General features: G+C 39.1%; 1 protein-coding gene and 1 long non-coding RNA gene across 10 annotated transcripts in view; both read left to right on the forward strand.

The window, feature by feature from the left end:
- CALD1 (caldesmon 1) overlaps nucleotides 1-21,519 on the forward strand; it is a 197,571-nt gene extending 176,052 nt beyond the window's left edge. For 7 of the 9 annotated variants that reach the window (XM_065683106.1, XM_065683086.1, XM_065683135.1 and 4 more), the window contains 9 exons: nucleotides 3,241-3,496; nucleotides 5,264-5,404; nucleotides 12,412-12,455; nucleotides 12,546-12,624; nucleotides 13,829-13,966; nucleotides 15,030-15,125; nucleotides 17,639-17,719; nucleotides 18,051-18,084; nucleotides 19,828-21,519. In XM_065683106.1, coding sequence (XP_065539178.1) covers nucleotides 3,241-3,496; nucleotides 5,264-5,404; nucleotides 12,412-12,455; nucleotides 12,546-12,624; nucleotides 13,829-13,966; nucleotides 15,030-15,125; nucleotides 17,639-17,719; nucleotides 18,051-18,084; nucleotides 19,828-19,859 — 901 coding nt within the window. In that variant the 3' untranslated portion in view covers nucleotides 19,860-21,519. The remainder of the gene's footprint in view (nucleotides 1-3,240; nucleotides 3,497-5,263; nucleotides 5,405-12,411; nucleotides 12,456-12,545; nucleotides 12,625-13,828; nucleotides 13,967-15,029; nucleotides 15,126-17,638; nucleotides 17,720-18,050; nucleotides 18,085-19,827) is intronic. The other 2 variants (XM_065683116.1, XM_065683162.1) reach the window with 1 other exon arrangement.
- Nucleotides 6,223-11,072, forward strand: LOC136016262 (uncharacterized). Its single transcript, XR_010613548.1, has 3 exons — nucleotides 6,223-6,283; nucleotides 8,726-8,817; nucleotides 11,053-11,072. It is a non-coding gene; the product is annotated as an uncharacterized LOC136016262 (long non-coding RNA).
- Nucleotides 21,520-22,653: the final 1,134 nt, after the last annotated feature.

The following is a 22,653-nucleotide window of genomic DNA, read 5'->3' on the forward strand; positions in this document are numbered from 1 at the left end:
TTCTCTACGTCAGTCAGTAAGAGAAATACAGAATAAACCCTCATTTTATGGCTTCCCTTTCCCATCTCCCCTCCCACCTGCCTTCCTCCCTATTCTCATATAGCACTGCAAAAGTCCTAAATATGACGTAATATGTTTTTTCACATTGTTATAACATTTTTGGCTCCCACAAACCACTTCTTTCCTTTTCCTCTTTGTCTGAAATCTGGCAACCAACTTTATTTCTTAGCACCAAAGAGGTGATTACGAAACTCTTCCTCCACCCAGCATCTCAATACTCATTTCCCAATGTCGACAGTAGAGAACAGAGATTCCCAGAATCTGTTGAAAACATAAGAGTTTGGGAGGTGGAGGAAAATAAAGAGAATTACTGCCAGTTTATTGTTTGCTATTTTGGTTTGTGCAGAAGCAGTAGGGGAAGTCCTGAGAATAAAATATGAGAATAAAGCAGCATTAGAATAAAATAAGCTATAAAATTTAAATGTTCTTCTTTGTAAGACCTGAAGTCTCCAAACAAAAATGTTAAGACTAGATTCTACCTTTGGCTTTTGTTAGTTGAAAGCTGAGAGTAGCTGTTAATTTTATTGAGGTTGCCTGCACTGAAGTCACTGAGGCCTAACCTTTTTTCTGTGCTGATATAAACCGGGGTGGCTATTTATTAAGAGAATCTTGGTAAATTTATGGTTTTAGTTCTCTTAATTCTGAGGGCTGAGTATTTGCTCTCACCAGAGGTATCATTATGTCTATCAGGAGTGAGCTCTTGCATCTTCTTTGGGCCTAAATCTTGCAGGTCTGGGTGGGCTGGCAACAGAGATTTCAGAGACCAAGAGAAAAAAAAAAAAAGAAGGAAAAAAAATAGTGAAGTTCTTAGGATGTTTGCTATAAAGGCCATTCCCTTGCAATGAAGCAGGAAGGCCTTAAAATAGCCAGGGATTTCTCATGGCCCATGAAGGATAGATGCACTGGAACCTTAGAAATATTTAGTGCTTTATTAGAGGCTTGTGGAACATTTTGGTTTCCCAGTATCTCTGCAAACTGAATCAGAGGTATTTCAGGCTGGACACCAAAAATCATACCTCACACCTCAGGTATTGGTACTCACTTTGTTTTTGAATGGGCCAAATGAAATTTCAAATAAAGTTTCGAATGTTTTCTCACAATGATTTAGTTAGTTGTATATGTATTTCTCATTAAAAAGCATGAGTTCCTTTCTTTAATTAGGTGTCATTACCTGACGCAAGCTCTTATTCATGTCCACTTACATTAACTTGATGCTTATGGCAGAGGGTGATCCTGCAGTTCTACTTTCATGTTTTAAGTGATTTCACTGCAAAACTACATTTGGGAATAGGGCCTAGAGCAGAAATGGATTGTGATAAGGTGATATTAGGGAAATACATATAGTGTACTTGTAACTCTAAGTGAAGAAATTGGGCATAAAAGTGTACTGGAAGCACACACATTCAGACCTCTGCATCATTTTTTTTCCTTAGCTTTGCTTTGTGATGTTGCACTCTTGCATAGACAAGACTTTGTAAAACAAAGTAAGCACATTGCAAAATAATTGCCAGGTCCTACTACTGAAATTATAAACTTGCACAGCTGAAGTACAGCAGCAGAATTCATATAATAGCATCAATCTGGTTATGTTATTTTACCATATATTTTTTTTAATGATAAAATTCCTAAATCATGCATGTTGTGCTAGAGTTGAATTTAATCCAGTTTGTTAACACCATGTGGGGGCAAAGAACGCTGTGTTTGTATATTCTATTGTGATATTGAAACCACAGGTAATTCAGCTCTGGTCCTACAGCCTGTGTCTTATGGTTAATTTCTAGATGAGGTATCTATCTGAATGAAGAGCTCTTTTGTAGGACTGGGTATGATTCACCAGATTGCAAATTTGTATGATATTTGTTCTTCATGTTGTCATCTCTAATCTCATTGTCTCTAAAAGTTACTGTTATTGTTGGAATGCTTAATTTGTACCATTTTGTGATATTATACTCTGCAACCCTCTGGTTGCATTAATGAAGCCGTTAATATCCAGCTTTTTCAAATGCCAACAGAACAGAGAAGAAAGTGGGTTTTTTTTTAATCTATACGTACATTCCCTTTCTCTCTCTTGTGAATAGCTGATGTCTCTTAGGTATCTATCTCCTTGTCAGCAGTATATTAAATGCAGCCAGGGAGAAGCCATTTGTCTAAACACTGATGTGGTAATTATTTAACTAGGTGATGCTATCTGACTCTGTTGAAAGTATATACTTCACCTATTTAAGTTATTTGGGGCTTAGGGTTTTTAGTTATTCATTCTTTCTGCCTCAGATATTAAAGCTGGTTGAAAACTTCTGGTTTTCTCCTCTAGAAAGTTGCCATTAATGCATAATTTCCAATTCTTTAATAAAAAGTCATACTTTCCTTGGAAAATGTTTGATGAGCCTTTCTGTTCATACAGGCTGAGAAAGTTAGAGTGATTAAGTGTTATAGGTTAGGTAGGACCCTTTTTAGATTTTTAAAACACTGCTGAAGCTGTAAGATTCCCTTCCTGCTCTTATATCCTGCTTTCCCCAAGTAATTTGCTGGTCCCCAAAGATGCTTCTCTTTTTTTACAGGGTTTATAAAAACTTGCCTTTGAAAGCAAAGGATTAGTGCGTCTTCCATCACACAGAACATAGCATAATATTTTTGCTATGTGACTTTTATATGTAAATTTATCTCATTTAAAATCATCAGAGAGGAGTTATGGCTTTCCACTGCTTTGTCTGTATGGAGTGTAATAGGCTTTTGAAAGTGTTTCTTCTGTATACTGCAGAGCAAAGGTGTGAAATTTAGTTTACTGTATACCATACAGATGCTGATGAGATACAACTCCTCTTGCTGAAGTTGCATGATATGTCAAATATTTCAAACTCAGTTACTGAATTCTCCTAAAAATGGAGCTGGCCTGAGTTCTCAGGTAGGGTGGTGCAACCTCCTGTGCACACAAACACATGAAAGACTCTTTCCTCACTGGCAGTGGGTGGGAGAGGTGCTCCTTTCAGTATCCCAGCTTACTAACTCCTGATGAAAATGTCTGGGGCCCGTCATAGTTTGCAAAGAGCAAAAGATCTTATAAGGCAATATCTTTGAGTGACAGGCTCTCATGTTGTTTCTGAGTGCATGGCAGCGGGTGGATCTGGCCAGAGGAAGGCAAAACCCATGTTGCATCACCTTCCATTTAATTTTTTTCCCCAGACGTTCCAATTTGAAAGGGACCACAAATGCCGAGGAAGCAAAGCTGGGCTCTCAGGCTGAGGTTGCAAAGCGGCTTGAAGATCAGCGCCGTCGCCGAGGCGAGAACGATGAGCTTGAGAAGCTGAAGGAGAAGCAGCAGGAGGCGGCAGCAGAGCTTGACGAACTGAAGAAAAGGCGGGAGGAGCGCCGAAAAATCCTGGAGGAAGAGGAGCAGAAAAAGAAGCAGGAGGAGGCTGAGAGGAAAGTCAGAGAGGAGGTAAGTACAAAATATGAAGTATTGGATTCTGGTTTTATTCCCTTGTTACTGCTTTACTTCCACTGGCCTTGCATTACCTAATAACACTTTACAGCGGTGTCTGTAAAGACATTTTAAAGCAAAGAAGAGGCTGTAGGTCAATGGGTCTGTATTTAACAAAAGGGCAGAATGAGGCCATGGGAGCCTCTTCATAGAATCATAGAATAGTTAGGGTTGGAAAGGACCTCAAGATCATCTAGTTCCAACCCCCCTGCCATGGACAGGGACACCTCACAGTAAACCATCCCACACAAGGCTTCGTCCAACCTGGCCTTGAACACCGCCAGGGATGCAGCACTCACAGCCTCCCTGGGCAAGGAATGAGCATGGAACAAGGAAAACATGACCAAAACCAACCATACATTCAGGCCAAAGTGTGCTGCTGCTTCTTGGTTGTAATGGTGTGTGTGGATTTGCTGCTGAACCTTTACTTCAAATTGTACCCTTTTTCTGGGCCCTCTGGGTTTTGTTCCCTTCTGAGCACTGCTGTTTCTTAGCATCTGTCAGGAGATGGTTTGTTGCAACAGACCTTGATTTTGAATATACTACCCAGCATTAAAACCATCCTGTTTCTAGCCTTCAGATTTAACTAGGAGTATACCATATCTGATATCAAGTGACCACAGCACATAGATGGGTCACACACAAAATAAAACATACAGTCATCCAGGGTAGAAAGAAACTTAACAGTTTTAGCCTCAGGAAATAAAGGGCTCTAATATATGTCTTCCTGAGTCAGGATTTAATCTGTGATAGCTGTGAATTTTTCATCTTATTTGGGATGCAAAATGTCGGGAACAGTGTTATAGCCACAGAGTTCTTAATTTATTTGGGGTGTCTTTTTGATATTACACAAATTGAATTACAAAGCATATGTAAACGTTTATCTGCTGCAGATGAGCTGGAATGCTAATGTTATATATAGGTATGATGGGCTACATCTCGTTAGGAAGACATTCTTGTCTATTTAAATATTGAGTACCCAAGCACATCTGTTTGCTTGTACTTCCTCTGCCAAGGGACTCTATAAATAGGATTTCCAAATCTCTGGTGCACCATTTAGGAATCTTACTTGTTTGAAAAACAAATAGTAGATGAATAATAATAGTGTTTGGCAGCTGAATGCCAATTGCTTTTAATATGCCAAGATATTTACAGTAAAACTGTACCTTGTGGGTCAGATCCTGCTGCCCACTGGTTACAATGGTTATGCTTTGAGGGCTTCTGGTTTGACTAATAGCTTATGAAGTAAAAATTGATGTTCTGTCTTTGGAAGAAAAGATGTAAGCATTTAGTCTTCACAGTTTTGGGGCACCGATTGATTTTTCCTTGTGACATATTCTTAACATTGGCACAAGTGCCAGAGTAGATGGACAGAACAGTAAAATCATGATACATGAGGATATAGAGAAACTGAATTTGAATGGTTTTATAAATGTGCTTTTTCTTCTCTCTTTATATGGCGCTGGTAGCACTACATGGCAAAAATACGGTGATTTCACTGTGAGGAGACATTAAAGCAGCACCAACTAGCTCTCTTTCCTACTTCCTTAACACTGTGATATATAAGTAGCAATACATTGCTAGGTTTCAGAGAGGTCACTGAACTTCTTTGACTGGCATAAAAATCTGTTCTTAGAAAATGTGGTAAATGTTTGCAGGACTGCAAAGCCATGTAATGGTAATGTAGTTTCTGAAAGAGTAAGTGACCTTTCATGTTTTTATAAGGAGGAAAAGAGGAGGATGAAGGAAGAAATTGAAAGGAGAAGGGCTGAAGCTGCTGAGAAACGTCAAAAAATGCCAGAAGATGGTGTATCTGAAGACAAGAAGCCATTTAAATGTTTCAGTCCTAAAGGCTCATCTCTCAAGGTAACCTCCCTGCTAATTTCTATACAGTACATAAAAGATAATGGGGGTTGCAGGCCAAACCAACAGCCAGAAATCAAAGCAATGTGGAAATACTTGAAATCAGACCTGAGACAACGCTCTGAAATAAACCTTAGCCTGAAATGTTTTGCGGAAAGCTTTGTTCATTGGAATGATTGAAAATTAGAGATCCTTTATAAAAACAGAATCTAGACTGTTTACTGGTTCTTGTTGATGAAAAATGTCCCAAAAAGGACCTTCACCTTCAAGATAAAATTATTTTGGAATCTTAGAGCTGTATTACTGTGTTATTTTTCAATGTTAATTTATTATAGGAGTACTTTGTGAGCCGGAGTAGATAAAGATCACAAATGTTCTCACTCTCCTTCCACATCCATAATTACTTTCTTCCTTGCCAGCTTACTTTGTCTTTAAATGTATGCAGCCTAATCATCATTAATTGAAACTGCCTCACGTGGGAGTTCTAGTTTATGTTTAATTCTCCTAAAAATAACATGTAGAAGTACTGGGCTGGATTTCATTTTCTTACATAACAGGAAAAAAAAACTTCTATTGCTGCAGGAATTTCTAAGTGGTCTTCTGTGGCCTGTATTATACTGAAAGTCAGATAAATCAATTAAATGGCCTTTCAGCATGGACGAGGAATCCTGGCCCCACTGAAATTACTGGGAACTTTGTTTTGGTATTCAGTCCACTTGCCTTTTCAGCTCAAGCTCTAACTACAGATCTATTAATTGTTTTCAACTATTTTTCCTTTTCTCATTTTGTGTCATTAATCATTTAAGAATCCAAAGTGTTTGTCAAGAAAAATGTCCCTTAGTGGGCACGAAGAGAAAAAGGGATCAAGCAGGAGGCTGTCAGGTAGGAACTCCTTGAACCATGAAGTGGATCTCCATGGGATTAAGAACTGTTTTTGTTGAGTGAGAGACTGCATTTGGTCAAAATGACATTTCTGGTCACAGTGAGCTACACTTTGAACCAATCTGGAGCTTCAGCCCTGTGCTATTTTGGGTTCAGTTCTAGCAAATACAGTCAGTGTCCAAATGCTTTTGACTGGAACTTGCCTTTGACTTCTCAGATACATTTGAACCTGAAATACAATGACAAAATGAATATAGCTCTAAATGAAGGTTGCCAAGCTTTATAACATGCTCCTATTGGATAATAGGAGCAAATGGTCTTGCCATTTTGATTGCAAAAGATCATTTCAATAACAAACACTATAAATGTACAGCTTCTTCCCAGCCCTCCTGGGAGGGCTTTCTCTTCTTCTTTGTGTTCATTTAGATGCCATTTATGACATGTATTTGGAGCTCTGGTTCACAGATGACTCAGAAGAAAAGAAATTATACTTCAAAACACGTAATATATAGATCATAATTTTGGGGAGAGTGGGAAAAACACTGGATTTGGCAGGAGGTTAATAGCTTTCAGAAAATTTTTGAACCAGTGCTATACTATTCTACTATTCTAAGTGTTTTTTTAGAGGAAAACTGGAATTTTCCAAATGTCTTTAAACATCCAAGGTCCATTTTTTTTTTTAATGGTGATAATTGATGCTGGGCTTTATGTCTTTTAAGGTAGAAGTTTTTTGTTACAAAACTTGATACATGCAACTGTACACATTTTTTCTCTGTTTCTATCTCTGGGAAATTGGTCACACTGTATGTATTTCATCCAATGTCTGTGGGTGGCCAGAATAGATATGTAATGCTGTTGAACTTCACGCCCTAAACTGTTTCTTGGCCTTCTGTGATCAATAGCTCAGGAGAGAATAATATCATTTTAATAACCTAATGTCAAATTTAATGTCAAACTTCAGCTTTTAGAAGACAGGATATTTCATTACCTTTCGTTTGGACAGACTTCTCAGGCTGGTATAACCTGGCTGGTGCACAGCTTTCTCATTGTCTGTTATGCGCTTCCCAAGTTATCTTTTGACTTGTAAAGCATCTGGCACATATCTTCTCTCTTCATGAATGTATCATCTGGTTAGATGTGTCATGAGTCATGTGAGAACCCTAAATGCACAACTGTGGGTGGGTGGAATTAATAATGAAAAAGGGAGGTTCAGTATTAAAATACTGTATGATACATGTGCACATTCTGACTTCTTTTAGATCATGATCTGGCATAGCATCTTTTTCTCCTTCCTTGTCCTTCCTGATGTGATAAGTTTTGAGGAAGAAAAAGAAGTTCCTGGGATTAACTTAGATAAGGAAAGTAGGGCATGCTGTTTACTAAGTGAACTAGAAGAACAAAGGAAAGAAGGGAGATAAACTGAAAAGCAGTGTGGCATATTAACTGCTTATGGACACTGCATTCATTTATCCATCAGGCAGGGCATGGCCCAGCAGGACATGCAGATTCAGAATTGAGACACCAAGATGTGCAACCGATCTCCATGTATTGCATGGCTCATGGACGTACCTATGTAAGTGTAGGTGTAAAAACACAGGCGTAATACATATATATTTAGAAAGAACTACTGCCAGGCCTCTAATAAATCACAGCCTACACAGTGTTGACAGGTCCTGTTGTTTTAACTGTTAAAGACAGTATTTCACTGAAACTTGAGACATTACTTCAGCACAACTATCACATCAGCATGAAGTCTTCCCAGTGACAGCATGAGGGCTGGTGCCTTCTGAGGGCACAGTGAAAAGGAAGCATGGAAAGTTCATCACTAGCTCAGGGACAGAAGCAGCTTGGATTTCTCAGGGCTGGTGGGGTCCCTGTGGGCAATAGCAGCAGTACCAAACCTCTGTTCAACCTCTGCCCTCTCTCTTGGTTTATTTTATAAGGACAAAGACTGGAACAACATCTGCTGCTCTCCCATCCTGCTCTAGCTCATGCTTTCACTGGTTTAGTTCACACAAATGGTGCTGCAGTAGAAGAATGAGATTTCCCGCATAATCTTTGTTCATTTTCCTTTTTAGACAAGTTCATTCCTCATGTTTTCTTTGCGAGGAAGTGCTACTGACTTCTTGTCTAACGATCCCTTAGGTTAACCAGGAGAGAACAGGATACTTCGGTACTAAATCTCCTCTGGGGGGCGAGCTCCACCACTACAGGAATGCAAAAGCTGTTAGGCATTGATGGGGGGAAGCTCGGCAGGAGGCTGGGGGCTTGCGGTATCTCCTGTCATTGTGGAAAATGTCTCCTGGGAAACACGGGCTGATGCAGCAGCCTGCACTCTCTGCAAGGCAATGCTAACAGCTGGGCCAGAAGATGGGACTTTTCAGGGCTTGAGATTTCTTTTTTCTTAAAGACCTGTCTTGTCCTATCTCATTATGCTCTCAGTACCTGACAGCTGGAGCAGTGACTGGAAAGAGACTGCACACAATCCGTTCTTTCTAGATAAGCAACTCTTGCAGCAGAGGGAAGATAGAGTGGTAAGAACACAATTTGTGACATTTGTTTCTCCCCCATCTCCGATGCTGACGGCAGCACCTCTAGTCTGACGGGTAAACTGGAGTAAACTGGTGCACTGCACAGGTGCTGCTTAATGAAGCAAAAGAACACATGAGCCACTTGGGGAGGAAAAGCCTCTTTACTCCTAGGTACTGTCACTACAAATGGCTTTCCATTAGATTCTTCCACCTGTTGGGCATGAGGCAAAATTATAATAGAGGGATTTCTGTTTTCTGTGAGCATTTCTTATTCCTTTTCATTCTTGACTTGTTTTTTTTAGAAGAGTTTTGTTATGTATCAGTTTACAACACTTTCTGTCACATGACATCTAACAATCAGTTTAAAATTCCCAAGAATCATTTAATACATTTGTATGAAACAAGTTTTACTGGGAATGTCTAGATGTTTTTAGTTTTCTGAGACATTGATTCAAATTGTGTATTAATTCATTAATTCATTATTCCTTTTTCTGTTTCTGCTCTTGGAGAATATACAGATGGAAGTAAGTGTACTTTGACACCCACACTTCAACTGCATTTTTAATAGCAAGGCATTTCTTGCACAATCAGTGAACAAAACATGTCTGTGCAATGTTGAATGTGGATAAATGCATACATATATCTCTGTATAACATCTTGCTTAATTTATTCCTTGCCACCTATATGTACTGACCCCATAAAGTAAGGCCATAATCGGGTGTGAGAATTGAACCATGGTTTTCATTTCATCTTACTTTACCAGCAGAAGGGTACGTATCCATCTAAGCATTTAGTTGTCTTATCTAAACTTCTTCAGTAGTTAACAGAGCAGGAGCCACCCTCAGTGGGCAAGCAACAACACCTTTCCTAGGGTGAGATGAGCTTCTCTGCCTCTCCACTGGCTGTAGAAGGAACCAAAATGAGTAATTCTGACTAAATGCTTAACTTTCAAGCGACTCAGGTTATGTGGGAGAGATGCAGCCCAGGATCCTGTGCTTTTTCTCTCTGGTCATAATTTAATTAGAGGCTGCATTTTTGGAGTATGTGTGTCTTGTGTGAGAGGTTTGGAAACTATTCCATGGTGAAAAAACATAGTCCAAGCTCTTTAATAAGATCCTGTTAAAATGAGTGCATTAGAAAAAAAATATTTTTATTTCCTGGCCTCAAATTGAGAAAATATCTTTCATTTTGCACTAACCACCTCGCTTTGCCTGTTTCTCTCACAGATCTATTTTGTAATACTCTTCACAGTATGTGCCAAGCATTTTAAAGTTTTTGCATGGAGTTTGTGTGGTGTGTGGTAGATATATGACCTTTAGATGTTGCTGTGCAGTCTGAGTGTAGTTGACCTATGTGTTGAATACATGTGTGTATACAGGTGTGTTTTCTCTAAGTGTATTCAAAGTGTGCTTCTGTTTCATGCATGCTGTATTTTGAGGAAGATATTCTAGAACAAATTATCTTATAAATGTGCAGAAAATGTGTTATCTGTCCACACTAGTCACCTGGTTCAGATATGGGATCGCTTCCTAACTCTGCTTTCCTTTTTAACTTATTTTCTTGTTTGCTTCCTCACTCTCCTGTTCTGAACAATCCATGACTTATTCCTGAAATGACTCAGGGCAGGTGCTCTGAGAGCTGCTGTTTCCAGCAGGTAAAGAATGACCCCATGTCTTTTTACTATGACCCCAAGATACATGTCTCTCTTCACTACAACCTATCCCCCTCTTACACCAATGCCTAATGAAGCCAGATTTTCCTGCTGTGTAGAAACATCTCTCCCTCCTTAACATAGGAAGACTAGAAAGAGTCTACTGTTAGCCTCTTTGAAGAGCTGCCCCTCTTGTAAGATTTCAAGTGGATTCTCAGTTCTTCTGAATTATAAGATTCTGTCAATAAATTATTAGTTAACATTAGTCCAGGTTCTTTGAGTCGGTCCATACTTTTTGTTCTTGCTGCCAGCCAGGGTTTCACTGATATAGCTGGGGAATTACCCGTTTATACACAGCAGGGGAGAAAACAGTGACTTTTGTTGTTGGTATAACTCATCATTTCAATGAGGGTTTTTTTAAGCTTTTTGTGGCCGAGAACTCGGTGTTGTGGGAAAATTTTCCTCCTATACCATATTCGAGGAGAAGTGACTAGTTTAAATTAGATGTGTCCAGTCACTTTTCATCTAATAATTAACTTGCTTGTTTTATGGCAATGCCGACTGTATTTGCTCTGGGTGAAACTAAGTTGTGAACTGTTGAAGCTGGCAGAAGAAGATCCGTAGATCGCGACTTGAGTGAATGGCGGCTCTTCAGCTCCTGCCTGGTGTACTGCTGCCGCCTTGTGGCAATAGTGCTTGGAGACACTTGGTACACACCCGAGCAAAGCCCATCTTTCCACTCACGGCCGTGTTTAGATCATGTATTGTTATTACTCTGTAAATTGTGTGTATATATGTATTGGCGCTTTAGAGGTGCCCTTGAGCTGGAGAGGTGATAGCTGGAGTTCCTCCAGTGAGCCTGTTTGGCAAATTCTGCACTGAAGTGAACTGCTGGAGTTTTTGCTTATACAGACTTGAGAAATAAAACATGCATTGATGGGATTGCTGTGGGATTTATATTCTGGTACAGCGTGCTAAAGGCACCGAGGAGAGCCATTTAAAGGAGTGGCTGTCATTGCCTAATTTTAAAAACGTGAATGCCTCAGCAGTCCCTGTTCAAGTAACTTGTAAATGGACAGCACATACTGAGGCTGGGGAATTCCCAGGAAACCAGCCAGGCTAATTAATAGTCATTTCTATCCCCTGGAGCTGCTTTTGTATGTTTTACTCTTAAGTGGAACTGTAGATCCTGGGACAAGAAGTGGAACAATGCAATGTGGAAGACACTTGAGGAGGTTTGCAAATAGACTGCCTTCATCATTAAATATTTTAAAACTTTATTCAGGGATGGGGTATTTTGTTTTCAAATTATTGAGACATTTGCCATAAGTTGTATGAGACATTCATGGTTATTTTTCCTTGGAAACATGACAATATTCTATACACAGACTAGAAAATAACAATTAAATATGAGATATTAGTTTGTATAATAACAGCTGGTAAACATTGACTCAGCAATGACCCTGCTTGAATATGAGCAGGGTACTGTCTGATTGGTTTTTTTAGAGCTCAAATTCAATTGTCAGTATCCTGCAAAAACATGCATGAGATAGGGTATGTAGCTAACCCCCAAACCTGGGGTTAGATTAGTCTGATGGTTCAACTCAGAAAATGCAGCAGATATGAGGAAATTTTACATAGATTTTGTGAATATCAACCCCTTGCACAATATGAACTTCTTTTCTCCTTTCTGTATTGGTGATTTATTCTCTTGTTACAAGTGAGGCCCTGAAGAAATATGCAGGATGCAAAAAATTAATGCAGAAAATATATCTGTTACAGGCTCCTAACTATAAATCCTGTGTTTGTGTCTGTGGTGATTTCTGTTGGAATGCATCTCTTTCAGATTGGCCTTTTGACATTTCAGATGACATTTTAGCCTGGGCTTGTACAGGCTGCCTTTTTGTTAACTTTAACCATACAGCTCTTGTTTCTTTCTTTTCTAGATAGAGGAGCGAGCAGAATTTTTGAACAAATCCGCTCAGAAGAGGTAAAGCAATGAAACAATATGTTCAGTCAAAAAGCAGTGTTCAATTGGAGGGATTAATAATTTCTTTCTCCCTTTTTTCTACTTGTACAGTGGTATGAAACCCACCCATACAACAGCAGTTGTCTCAAAAATTGACAGCAGGCTTGAGCAATACACTAGTGCAATTGAGGTGAGTTAATTCCAGGTCTTGATGGCTCTAGTTAGTAACGGCTTTTGAGATTTTCATCAGCCTACGTTTTCCAGTTCAAGAATTGCAGGCATTTTTGGTCACAAGCCCTTTTTCAGTGTGACTTCAAGAACAAAACACTTAAGGCACACCTATAACTAACATCTAGACATACATCTAAATAAAACTTCAGATTCCTGTCTTCCCTTTCATGCTATAATTTACTGTGCTTTGTAAGCTTGCAGTAACTTTTGAAGGACTCAGTCAGCATCTCTAGAGTGACAGTTGCATCCTCTTTTTGGCTGCTGAGAGTACTATCAGCAGAGAGCTGATAGTCATCCTGAGCAAAGCAGACTTAGCAGCTTATTTAGGAGAGCACTGAACTGGGCCTGTGTTGCTGGCTGGCACTTCAGAGTGAAATTCCTTGGCAAAGAAAGACACTTCAGTGAACTAGGGATTTAAGTAGTGACAAAGAAAAGATAGAGTCAGAACAAAATGCTGAATTTGACCCCAGGTGATTTTGACAAGTTGTGGCTAATAATGTGCCTAGAAGACAGAACTGAGGGATTTTTCTTTTCATAGTCCAAGCAAAAATAGATGTTTGCTTTTTTGTTTTAAACTGCTTTCATAAAGGAGTGAGTATAGGCAATGTGGAAGCTACTAGATAATTTAGCTTAGTTCCCTACTCTTTAAAAAACCACCTTATCCAAAATATACTATAACTGCTGAATTTTATCCCTAGAATCGTGATTTGTGAGATAAAGTTGTCTGTGACAGAAGAATCAGAGTCTGATGCTGAATGACAGAGCGGTCTTTTTCCCCTCTCTCTGCATAAGGATTTCCTTAGCAGTGCTCCTGAAAGAGCCATGAGCACAGGGTGCAAGTGCTAAGACTTAGAAGACGACAAATGAAGGCCTTGGAGCAGTTGTGTGCTGAGCTGTGGTTTGCAATAAGCCTTAGAAATTCAACAGATGCAAAATTCTAAGGGATTGCAGTTTTCATAGCTGGTCATGTCAAGGGTATGCAAAGCAAATCTAACTGGGAAGAGTCTCAGTGGCACCTCTTGAACTGGGTAGTCCTTCCCATCTTTTCATGATTGTTGTTAGAACCACTTATAACTGCTGCATTCCCCAGCACTGCCCAGAGTCAAACCACCCTGAACTCCAGCTCTTAATGCCAAAATCAACTGGCCTTAATTCTTCTGCAGGGCACAAAGGCTGCAAGACCACTTAAACCAGCAGCTTCTGACCTTCCAGTTCCAGCTGAGGGTGTCCGTAATATCAAGAGCATGTGGGAGAAAGGGAATGTTTTTTCATCACCCTCTGGAACAGGAACACCAAATAAGGTATGTGTTTAATTTTACATAGTGATTATAAAGAATTATGTTATGTGCCTGACATTGCCATTCATGTTCCTATGAATAAGCCTGGCTGCTCCTGTTAACATCACTGGTGAAGAATATCCCAGAGGATCCTGAGGTCCTCAGAAACCCACAAAATTATGTGGCTGCAATATTGAGTGTAACGAAAGAATTTAGTGACATACTGAGCTAAGTTATGAGACATTCCAGAGCCACATCAGGTATCTTAGACAAATATATCTGAGTAGTTCAAGCGGAGTACAAAGAAATTCTTTGTGTTGGGAAACATTCTTTTGGGGGGCAGAGGAGAATTAAATAGGCAAGATAATGATGATGTTTTATAGATAATGCATAGCAGCGTTTGTGAGAACTTTATTTTTTCCATGTAAATTCTTAAGGCAACATTTCCTTTCTAGAAATTTATGTGAATTGATAATCATTCATCATAAGCAAAGAACTGAGCCATGGATTGAAGGGGGTTATTACAGATAACAATGAAATTTCAGTAACTTGTACTAATCTTTTAAAGTTTTATTTTAATGATTTAAATTTTAGCCCACTTAACTCTTCTACTGTGTGGCTTTGTTGTTTGTTTTTTGGTGGGGTTTTGTTGTTGTTGTTGTGGGTTTGAGGCTTTTTTTTGTTTGTTTGTTTGTTTGTTTAAATTTTAGTTTAGCAAAACCAAAATAGACTGGTGTCTCTTCTTCTTTTAGGATAAAGATTTTTTTTCTCCTTGAAGTTTGGGGTTATGACAGAAACAGCAAGTTTACAGCAAGTTTATGTCTAATGTTTATTCCTGGATTAGCATGAAAGTGGAAATAATTTTGTCATTTCACAGTTATCATTATTGAAGAATAGAGGCTAGTAGTACTGTGTGGTTTATAGGGACAATATCATCAGAGTACACTGGGTGACACTTATCTAGCCATAGTCTCAGTGAGGACATCTATATAAAACTCAGGGCTGGCTTTGTTTTTAGACCTAAGCTGTGGAAAACATAGCAGAAGCTATTCTGAAAGTCTTCTGATTAGATTTTATCATTCTTCAGGAAACTGCTGGACTGAAGGTTGGTGTCTCCAGTCGTATCAATGAGTGGTTAACCAAGACCCCCGAGAGCAACAAATCACCTGCTCCAAAACCTTCTGTAAGTAAACTTACAACAACAATCTCTTCAGCAGGTGTGTTCTCTCCTGCAGCAGAGGTGGTGGTGGTGGTGCTTCCTCAAGCAGCTGATGGTCTTTGGAGGAACTTTGCTGCATGTCCTCTTTTGGAAGCTCACAGAGGCCCTCTGGCTGCTGACTCCTGGATAGTCAGAAAAGTGAGAGAGGAAGCAAGGCAGTTCTCACCTTAAAGCTTAGAGGTGCTCTAAAAAGACCTCTTTTAGCACTTCTCAGGTAGAGAAGTATGTTAATCTACCACCTGTGAAAGGCCCACCACTGATTCAGAGATTAACAGCCATAGACCTGGGGTGAAACACTTGTGTATTGACCCTTGCCTGTAAATATCTTTCAAGTGTATTTTTAAGCACAATACTTTAATCCTTTAAGAACCTAAATGGGATATCTAATGAAGGCCTTTTAGCATGGCCATTACTTCAACAAGAATCAAAGCAGAAAATGTCACCAATGCAATAAAATGGGAGTGTGAGAAGCAGCAGCGTGGATGTGGAAAGGTGCAGAAACAGCTAATTGTGAGGATTGTAATGGAAGGCTGGGGATGAGGAGCTAGAGCTGAAGATATCAATTTTGGAGAATGGCAAGTTAATGATTTAACTTCGGGATTTAATTCAAGAACTGGTTTCTTCCCCATAACCTTGTGTAGTGTTTTTCTGCCAGTTCACTTGCATTTTATAAAAGGTGCAGCCTGAAAAACTCTTTCCTAATTCACACTCCTATTTGCTCAAAAGAGGAGCTTGAGATTTGCAGTGCTGTCCTTAATGCTGGTATATACTCGTAGCTATATGGAGATTGTGCCCATATGGACATAAATATAAAAACAGAAGTCATTGTGGCACAGCATCTGCCTCCAGATTTTCCTCTCTCTTAAGTTACATCTTTTAAGTAATGTAAAACTAACATCTTGTTTTCCCCTCAGCCAACTGTTTCTATCTATGTCTTCATTTCCCTCTTTCTCAATAGATTGTTCTTTCTTCTTTCAATATATCTGCTTGAAGGAACCTGACCTCCTCCTATTCTTCTTTGAGGGTCTGTTTGCTAAGTTGGTCAGGTAAACCTGTTTATAATTGACTATGAAGAATGACATGTATCTGTAATGTGTGATTTGTACTTTTTTCTTTTTTTTTTTTCTTTTTTGCCACTATGAAACAAATGGAAACCTAGAATTTCTTAGTTAGCAAATAAATTCCTACCTCACCACATACCTCCAAAATAAAGAACTGAAATTTTTGTGACCATCAAGTTTCTTATGGGTTTTGGAACAACATTCAATTAAAAGTAGAGGGAGCAAAGTTCTCAATTAGCTTTACGATGAACCTGTATCACAGATCCCAAATTATTACAGGATTATGGAATGGTCCACTGCAATTTTTCTGGTTTCTTCCTTCTTCTGTTACTGCTGAACTCTCCCTTTGAAGTACAATATTGGCTTAAAGTCTTAACCATCAGCAATGCTCTTTGGCTACATCTTATGATCAAGTCTCGAGCATCTATGTTGGTTGCATGATTTCTACCTCTTGCAGAAATCACATTTCCATTCATCACTGGGCATTTTCTATCCCAAGTTAGAAATTCTTATGCGCAGAAGACTACCTATCTATGGATCGCAAGGGCAAGATTTGGAAACTGTGCATGATCTGAACATTTTGAAAAGGAGAGTACCCATGTCTAAACTTGTTTTGAGAGTCTTTTTGTTTGCTAACCACAGAGGTAGATACCAATCCAACTGTACTTAAGCAGATGCATTGCTACTACCCTAGCATATGGCATCTTGATTTGTAGCCATGCTGTTCCTCAAGCAGCTTGATGTTTTTATCAAGTTTTGGTTAAAGTCTCCATATACACTAATTTTCAGAGACTATTACTATTTACTAACAACTTTAATTCACCTGCCTTTTTTTTTTTTTCTGTTGGGCTAGTGATTGGTACATGCTAAGGTTTTAAAGGATACATTATAAATTCAAATGAATATGAAGGACTGAAGTGTTAAATCCTGAAACCTGTATGTAAGAGTCCAAGGGAGGATACGCTTCTCTGTGGTATTAGAATTCGTACAACATTGGTTTACAGGTTTTTTTTTTTTTAATTAAATGTTTCATTTCTGATCTAAACTAATGAGGCAAGCTGCTTTTGAATTCCCCCTTGATAGAAATACTATTTATATTTAAAAAATCTTTTTCATTTGCAAAAGTTGGAGTTGTCTGTCTTAAAGACCCAAATGTGCAGTAATTTTTCAGTCTACCCCTTAGAATAAACATAGTAAGTTATGGCCAGTCTGTGCAGTACTAAGAATAGATGCAGCAGAACTGTTTTTTTGCCATAAAGTATGTGGAGTCATTATGTAAAGTGTCATTGATAAACTCTGTGGATGCTCCTCAAAAATTTTTATGAGGAAGTCACATTTTGACTACTTCTCTAACAAATTAAAATAAACCTGGACTAATGTTGGTTTGTGTTCTCTGACATTAATTTTAAAATACAGGATTTAAAACCAGGAGACGTGTCCGGCAAACGTAATCTCTGGGAGAAGCAGTCAGTTGAAAAGCCAGCTCCTTCTTCTAAGGTAACACTTCAGTGTACTGTTAAAAGAATAATAGCTTTATGGGGTGCTTTCTAGGAGGAAGGTGCCTTTTACCTCCATATGGTCGGTCAGTTGGAATTAGCCTTTACATGTTATTTGTTATCCTGCTTTTTTATCTGTACAAGAAGGTATAATGACATACAGAAAGCCATGGGCAGCATATAACTTTTATATTCATTCCTATTTAGCAGCTCTTTTAAGGCTGTGTTGTGAGTGGAAAACTGTTTGCATAGAGTTGATTTTTTTTCTTGTTATAAATAGCTTTGTTTTCACATATTCAGGTTTAATAATGGGTTATGACTTTTTCGAACAGGTATCAGCTATGGGGAAAAAATCAGAGACTAATGGTAAGTAATTCTCACAAGACACCTCCATGTTAAATAGAAACACCGCCGTGTTTTCACACAGACATATCAATGCTTCAAAATTCTGCAGCTGTTAATATTGATGCAACCCCCCCCCACCTTTCTGTCTTTAGCCTTTCAACAGCTCCACTGCAGTATCATCAAAACATGAATGTTCGAGAAATAAACCTAAATCACCTTTCTAGGAAGACTAAGGGTTAGCAGTGTTCCAGCCACGATTGCAAAGCCTTGTTCAAGTTATGTGCATAGCCTGTTTGCTGTAGCTGGAGAGTATTGTTAAACTGCGTGAGGTCTGACGAATGGGATGGTCATCTAACTACAGCAAATGCAAGGCATCTGGGAAAGGCTCTTTTAAGGCTGCAGCAGAAATTAATATGGCTTTCATGAGCAGTGAGAACCCAGAAAATGAGACTATTGCAGCAACATTATTTGAGCAGAAATGGAAGATTTCAGCACTATTACTGAGAATGAGCCCTGCATCTGATTTTGAACACTGCCACTGGGTAATTGTAAAGCCTGATGAAAACTCAGCAGTGTTGATTTTGAAAAACAGTTCTGGCTGTTTGTGAGCCCCATGTGCTCCTGCACACCCAGTCTGGATTGGAGTTTAAACGCACAAAGCAGCAGCACTGTTTTTACTGAAGCTGTGCATTAGCATCTTCTCAAGGCACACTACTGTCATTTTGAAACTTACTAGTTTAAGAAAGACAACGTAGTTGTACAGAAAGAAATTGGCAAAATTGCAAAATTGCTCTCCTAGCTTGCTTAAATTTTATTTTAATCTAAACCACTCCAAATAAAACTAAAGGCATTATGTGTTTGGAAGTGTTCCAAAACAGTGTAAACAAGGCCCTTAGTAACATGCTTTAGTGGTGAGCTTGGCAGCGCTGGGATAACAGTTGGACTCGACCTTAAAGGTCTTTTCCAGCCTAGTTGATTCTATGATTCTAAGGAGCAGTGGGGAAGAATGGAAATGTACTGATTAATTTAATAGCATTATAGATGATTTGCAACATCCCTTGACTTTTCACTAGGAATGAAATGATAAAATATAGAAAAACATTTGGTTTGTTATACATTAATATGTATAGTGAAGAAAAGTGAGTGCACATCCGTATGTGAAGCCAGAGGTATGGTATACCTGTGAACTTCTCAATTTGGAGTCATGCAGAACAGAATAGTTTTCCTTCCCCCCCCCTCCCCCCTTTTTTGAACTCAGCTGTTAGGAGAGGGGGTTTCAGGCTCACTCAGTGTTAGCACAGCTCTATTCTTGTGGAAGGTGCCAGCAGTCATGTGCCATCGCAGACCCACCTGAGTGGTTCAGACACTCAAAGCCCGAGTGAGATGCGGGCTTTGCAGGAAGAGGCTCTCAGGAGACTTGCAGGTTTGAAGTGTGTGCGCCAAGCACTGCAGCACAGCTCACTTTAGCACAGCAGCTGCCTGCATGCAGCTGGGTTGAGCACTAGGTGCAGCAACCACCACATTTCTGAGTGGGAAGCTCCTGAGCTCTCCCTGAGCTGCTTCCAGGGGCTGTTGGAGGTGAAAGAGGTGAAATCCTGCACGTCCTCTTGGAGACCAGCTCTGAGTAAACCTAGTCCATGACCCACAGCACCATCCAGCTTGTGTCTTGCTTTCTTACATGTTATTAATCTAGATCCATGCCATCTCTGTTTTAGGGATGCTTTTGGGTTATTTCAAGTGGTCTTTAATCTTTTTCTTTCTCAGCAGGTTTGAGACAATTGGAGAAAGAACCGTAGAAGGCCACTAAAGACGCTGGACCAATCAGCTGGGGGAAAAAAAAGAAAAAGTGCTAAATTGTTCTTTTTATATTTATGTTTATTTACCAAAATGTCTTTTTGCATTATCCCAGTTAAAACCATGTATATTAGCACTGTATTTAATAATCAGTCTAGACATTCATCATAATAGTACTGCCTTTGCACAAGAGCCTTTATTCCTAAAGATCTTTATTCCTAAAGAAACCCATGCTGTGAAATATATAGACTCTCCTACTGATAGTCATAACTATGTATCTGAACAGTGATTTCAACTGGCAAAAGAAGTCAGCCCAAAATGCATGTAAAGTGAAGTTGCTTAAGAAAGGTGTGCAGTAAACCTACAAAAACAACGGTTACTTTTGTAATACAGAAGTCTTTTCTTTCTGCACTTTAGACTAAGGCATGGAAGAAATATCTTTAGTTGACAATGTAATATTTTCTGTAAGTTGCCCATGTCATGAGAAATACTGCATCAATAACTTGTTTTAATTTTTTTGTTTTATACTTTTTTAAGCATCAATTTTTCCATTCTAGTTTAAGTTAATACTTAAATTTGGATGATTATGTTAGCTGACAGCGGTACTGATATTTCTTTTTGTTGTTAGTGACTAGTAATTGAATGCAATTTAGAATATATACACACATAGCTTTACAAAGTTTAGCCTAAAGGCACTACTAATGGTAGAATGCTTTAATACGTGCTAGAGTATTATATTTAGTAATAAACAAACATAATTAGCCAATATCACAGCTTAAAAAAAATAAAGACAGAATCACACATTTTTCTATAGTAAGATTTCATAATTGCCATTAGAGGTATGGTGAGATAAGTATTAAAAATTTTTAAATGTCAGTTGCCCAGTAATGGGTGATTAAAAAGAAAGTATAGTTTTTAAAAGAGGAAAAGGTAAGGGTATAGAGGGTCAAAAATAGGTCACTTGTATAAAACGTTGTAGTTTAATTTATATAAAGCTACCATAATGAAAAAGAAAAAAAACCTAACCACAGTTGGAGCTTGTTTCAAATGACTGTACTCTAGATCTTGCCATCCATCAGTGCCGTACACTAAGTCCACTGAAAATGAAGTAAACCTCTATCTTTATAGTGCTTCTTTTTAACTCTCTCTCCCATAAATATCTTATTTACAGACGTTTTCATTTGTATATAGTAAATACACAGCTATAAGACATCAGCTTGTTTTGAATTTACATGCCATGCAGTTCAGCATTTACATCCTACAGTGTATGGGTGGCATAAACTGAGCAACTGAAGTAGCCCCTGAGCATATTGTTAACAGCTATGTTGTGCACCAGAACTACCAGGATCTCCCTTTTTATCACTTCCATCTTTTACAGCATCTGACTCCTTCCTAAAGAAGAATAATGTTTTATTTCAACCCAGAGATGAGATCCCCTGCTTGTCTGAAACATCCTGTTTACATATAGAAATGCACGTAGTTATCTGTAGGGGGTGAAACTGTGCCTGACATTGTCTGTGAGTTGTCATGTTTTTTGTTTAGGGGTTTTGTTAACACTCTTCTGAGTCTTTCAAATACATCCGATAGCTGCAATAAAAATGATTTGTTCAAACAATGTATTCTGAAACTGCATCCACAATAAATGGGATATTTCCATCAGCAGCCCCCTGTTTTTTAATGAGTAGGAATGAGCCAGTTGTAACTGGGATAGGAGTAATGCAAAGTCTGTGTCATTGAAAAGAAGCTCAAAGAGTGTCTCTCCTGATCCATTATCCTACAGTAGGCAACCAAGTGGTAAAATTAGCAATTTTAGCCTACATATTCTTGGGGGAGGGAAAAAAAACCTTAGTTGTTGTGCTTATCAGTACACAAAGGGAGCTGCGCATTGTCCAGAAGCCAGTATGCCTGTCGAAGTAGGTTCTGACCTAGTGGTACAGTCTTCTGCTTCCCTGTTTCAAAAAACGTTTTCTGTGTGAGAACCATCCTGTTTCTTCTGTCTACCTCAGCACAATGTGCTTCCAGGCTTTGCATGATCACAGGGACCAAGCCTGGGGAGCTACTGGCTCCTATGTGCTTTGCTTTTGCTCTAACAGCAGCACAGCATGTAATGCCCTACTCTAAACCTGGTCAAGGTCATCTGAAAGAGGCCCCCTAGGCCAGCTCCACAGGAAGCAATGGGAAGGCTGCAGCAAGCAGCTGGGAAGAAATAATCAGACGTTGCCTAATTTAACCTGAAAAGATCTTGTGTGCTTGGAAGCGTGCCTGTTCTGCCTCACGTGAAGTGACACTTTTCCTTGCTGATGAAGTTTCTTGGTTATTGCCCTTTCTGAGAGCATGGAAGCGTGCTGTTTTAGGGTTAATACCCTAATACCATGAAGTGGTGTGTTCATGGTTTGTTCCCACCAGCTGGCACCACCTCCTGGCAGAATTCGCCAAAGACAAATACCCTAGCGGCAGACTCAGCAGGTTTTTTGCCATTTTGATACCATTATGAGGTGACAATTTTTCAGACGATACCAAATTGTCATCTTAGTTTCTGATCATGGTTTCCTGCAGCTCACTTGGCATCCTAGCCAGGCTTTCTCGTGTCAGTGTGTGGAGTGCCACACAACCTTGTGTCGGTGCGTGGAGTGTCACACGACAGCCTTTTTTAAACCTGCTGTTGCTTTGGCCTGGCAATATCTACCTGGAAATAATTTAAAACAAATATGAGTCTACCTCAGGGTTCGGTGTTTTTAAAGAAAATATATTCTATGTTTTCCTTAGATAAAGCCAACCCTTGTCTGGACAGGCTGT

This window comes from Lathamus discolor, chromosome 1 (assembly GCF_037157495.1).
Source record: "Lathamus discolor isolate bLatDis1 chromosome 1, bLatDis1.hap1, whole genome shotgun sequence".
NCBI classification, from domain to species: domain Eukaryota; kingdom Metazoa; phylum Chordata; class Aves; order Psittaciformes; family Psittacidae; genus Lathamus; species Lathamus discolor.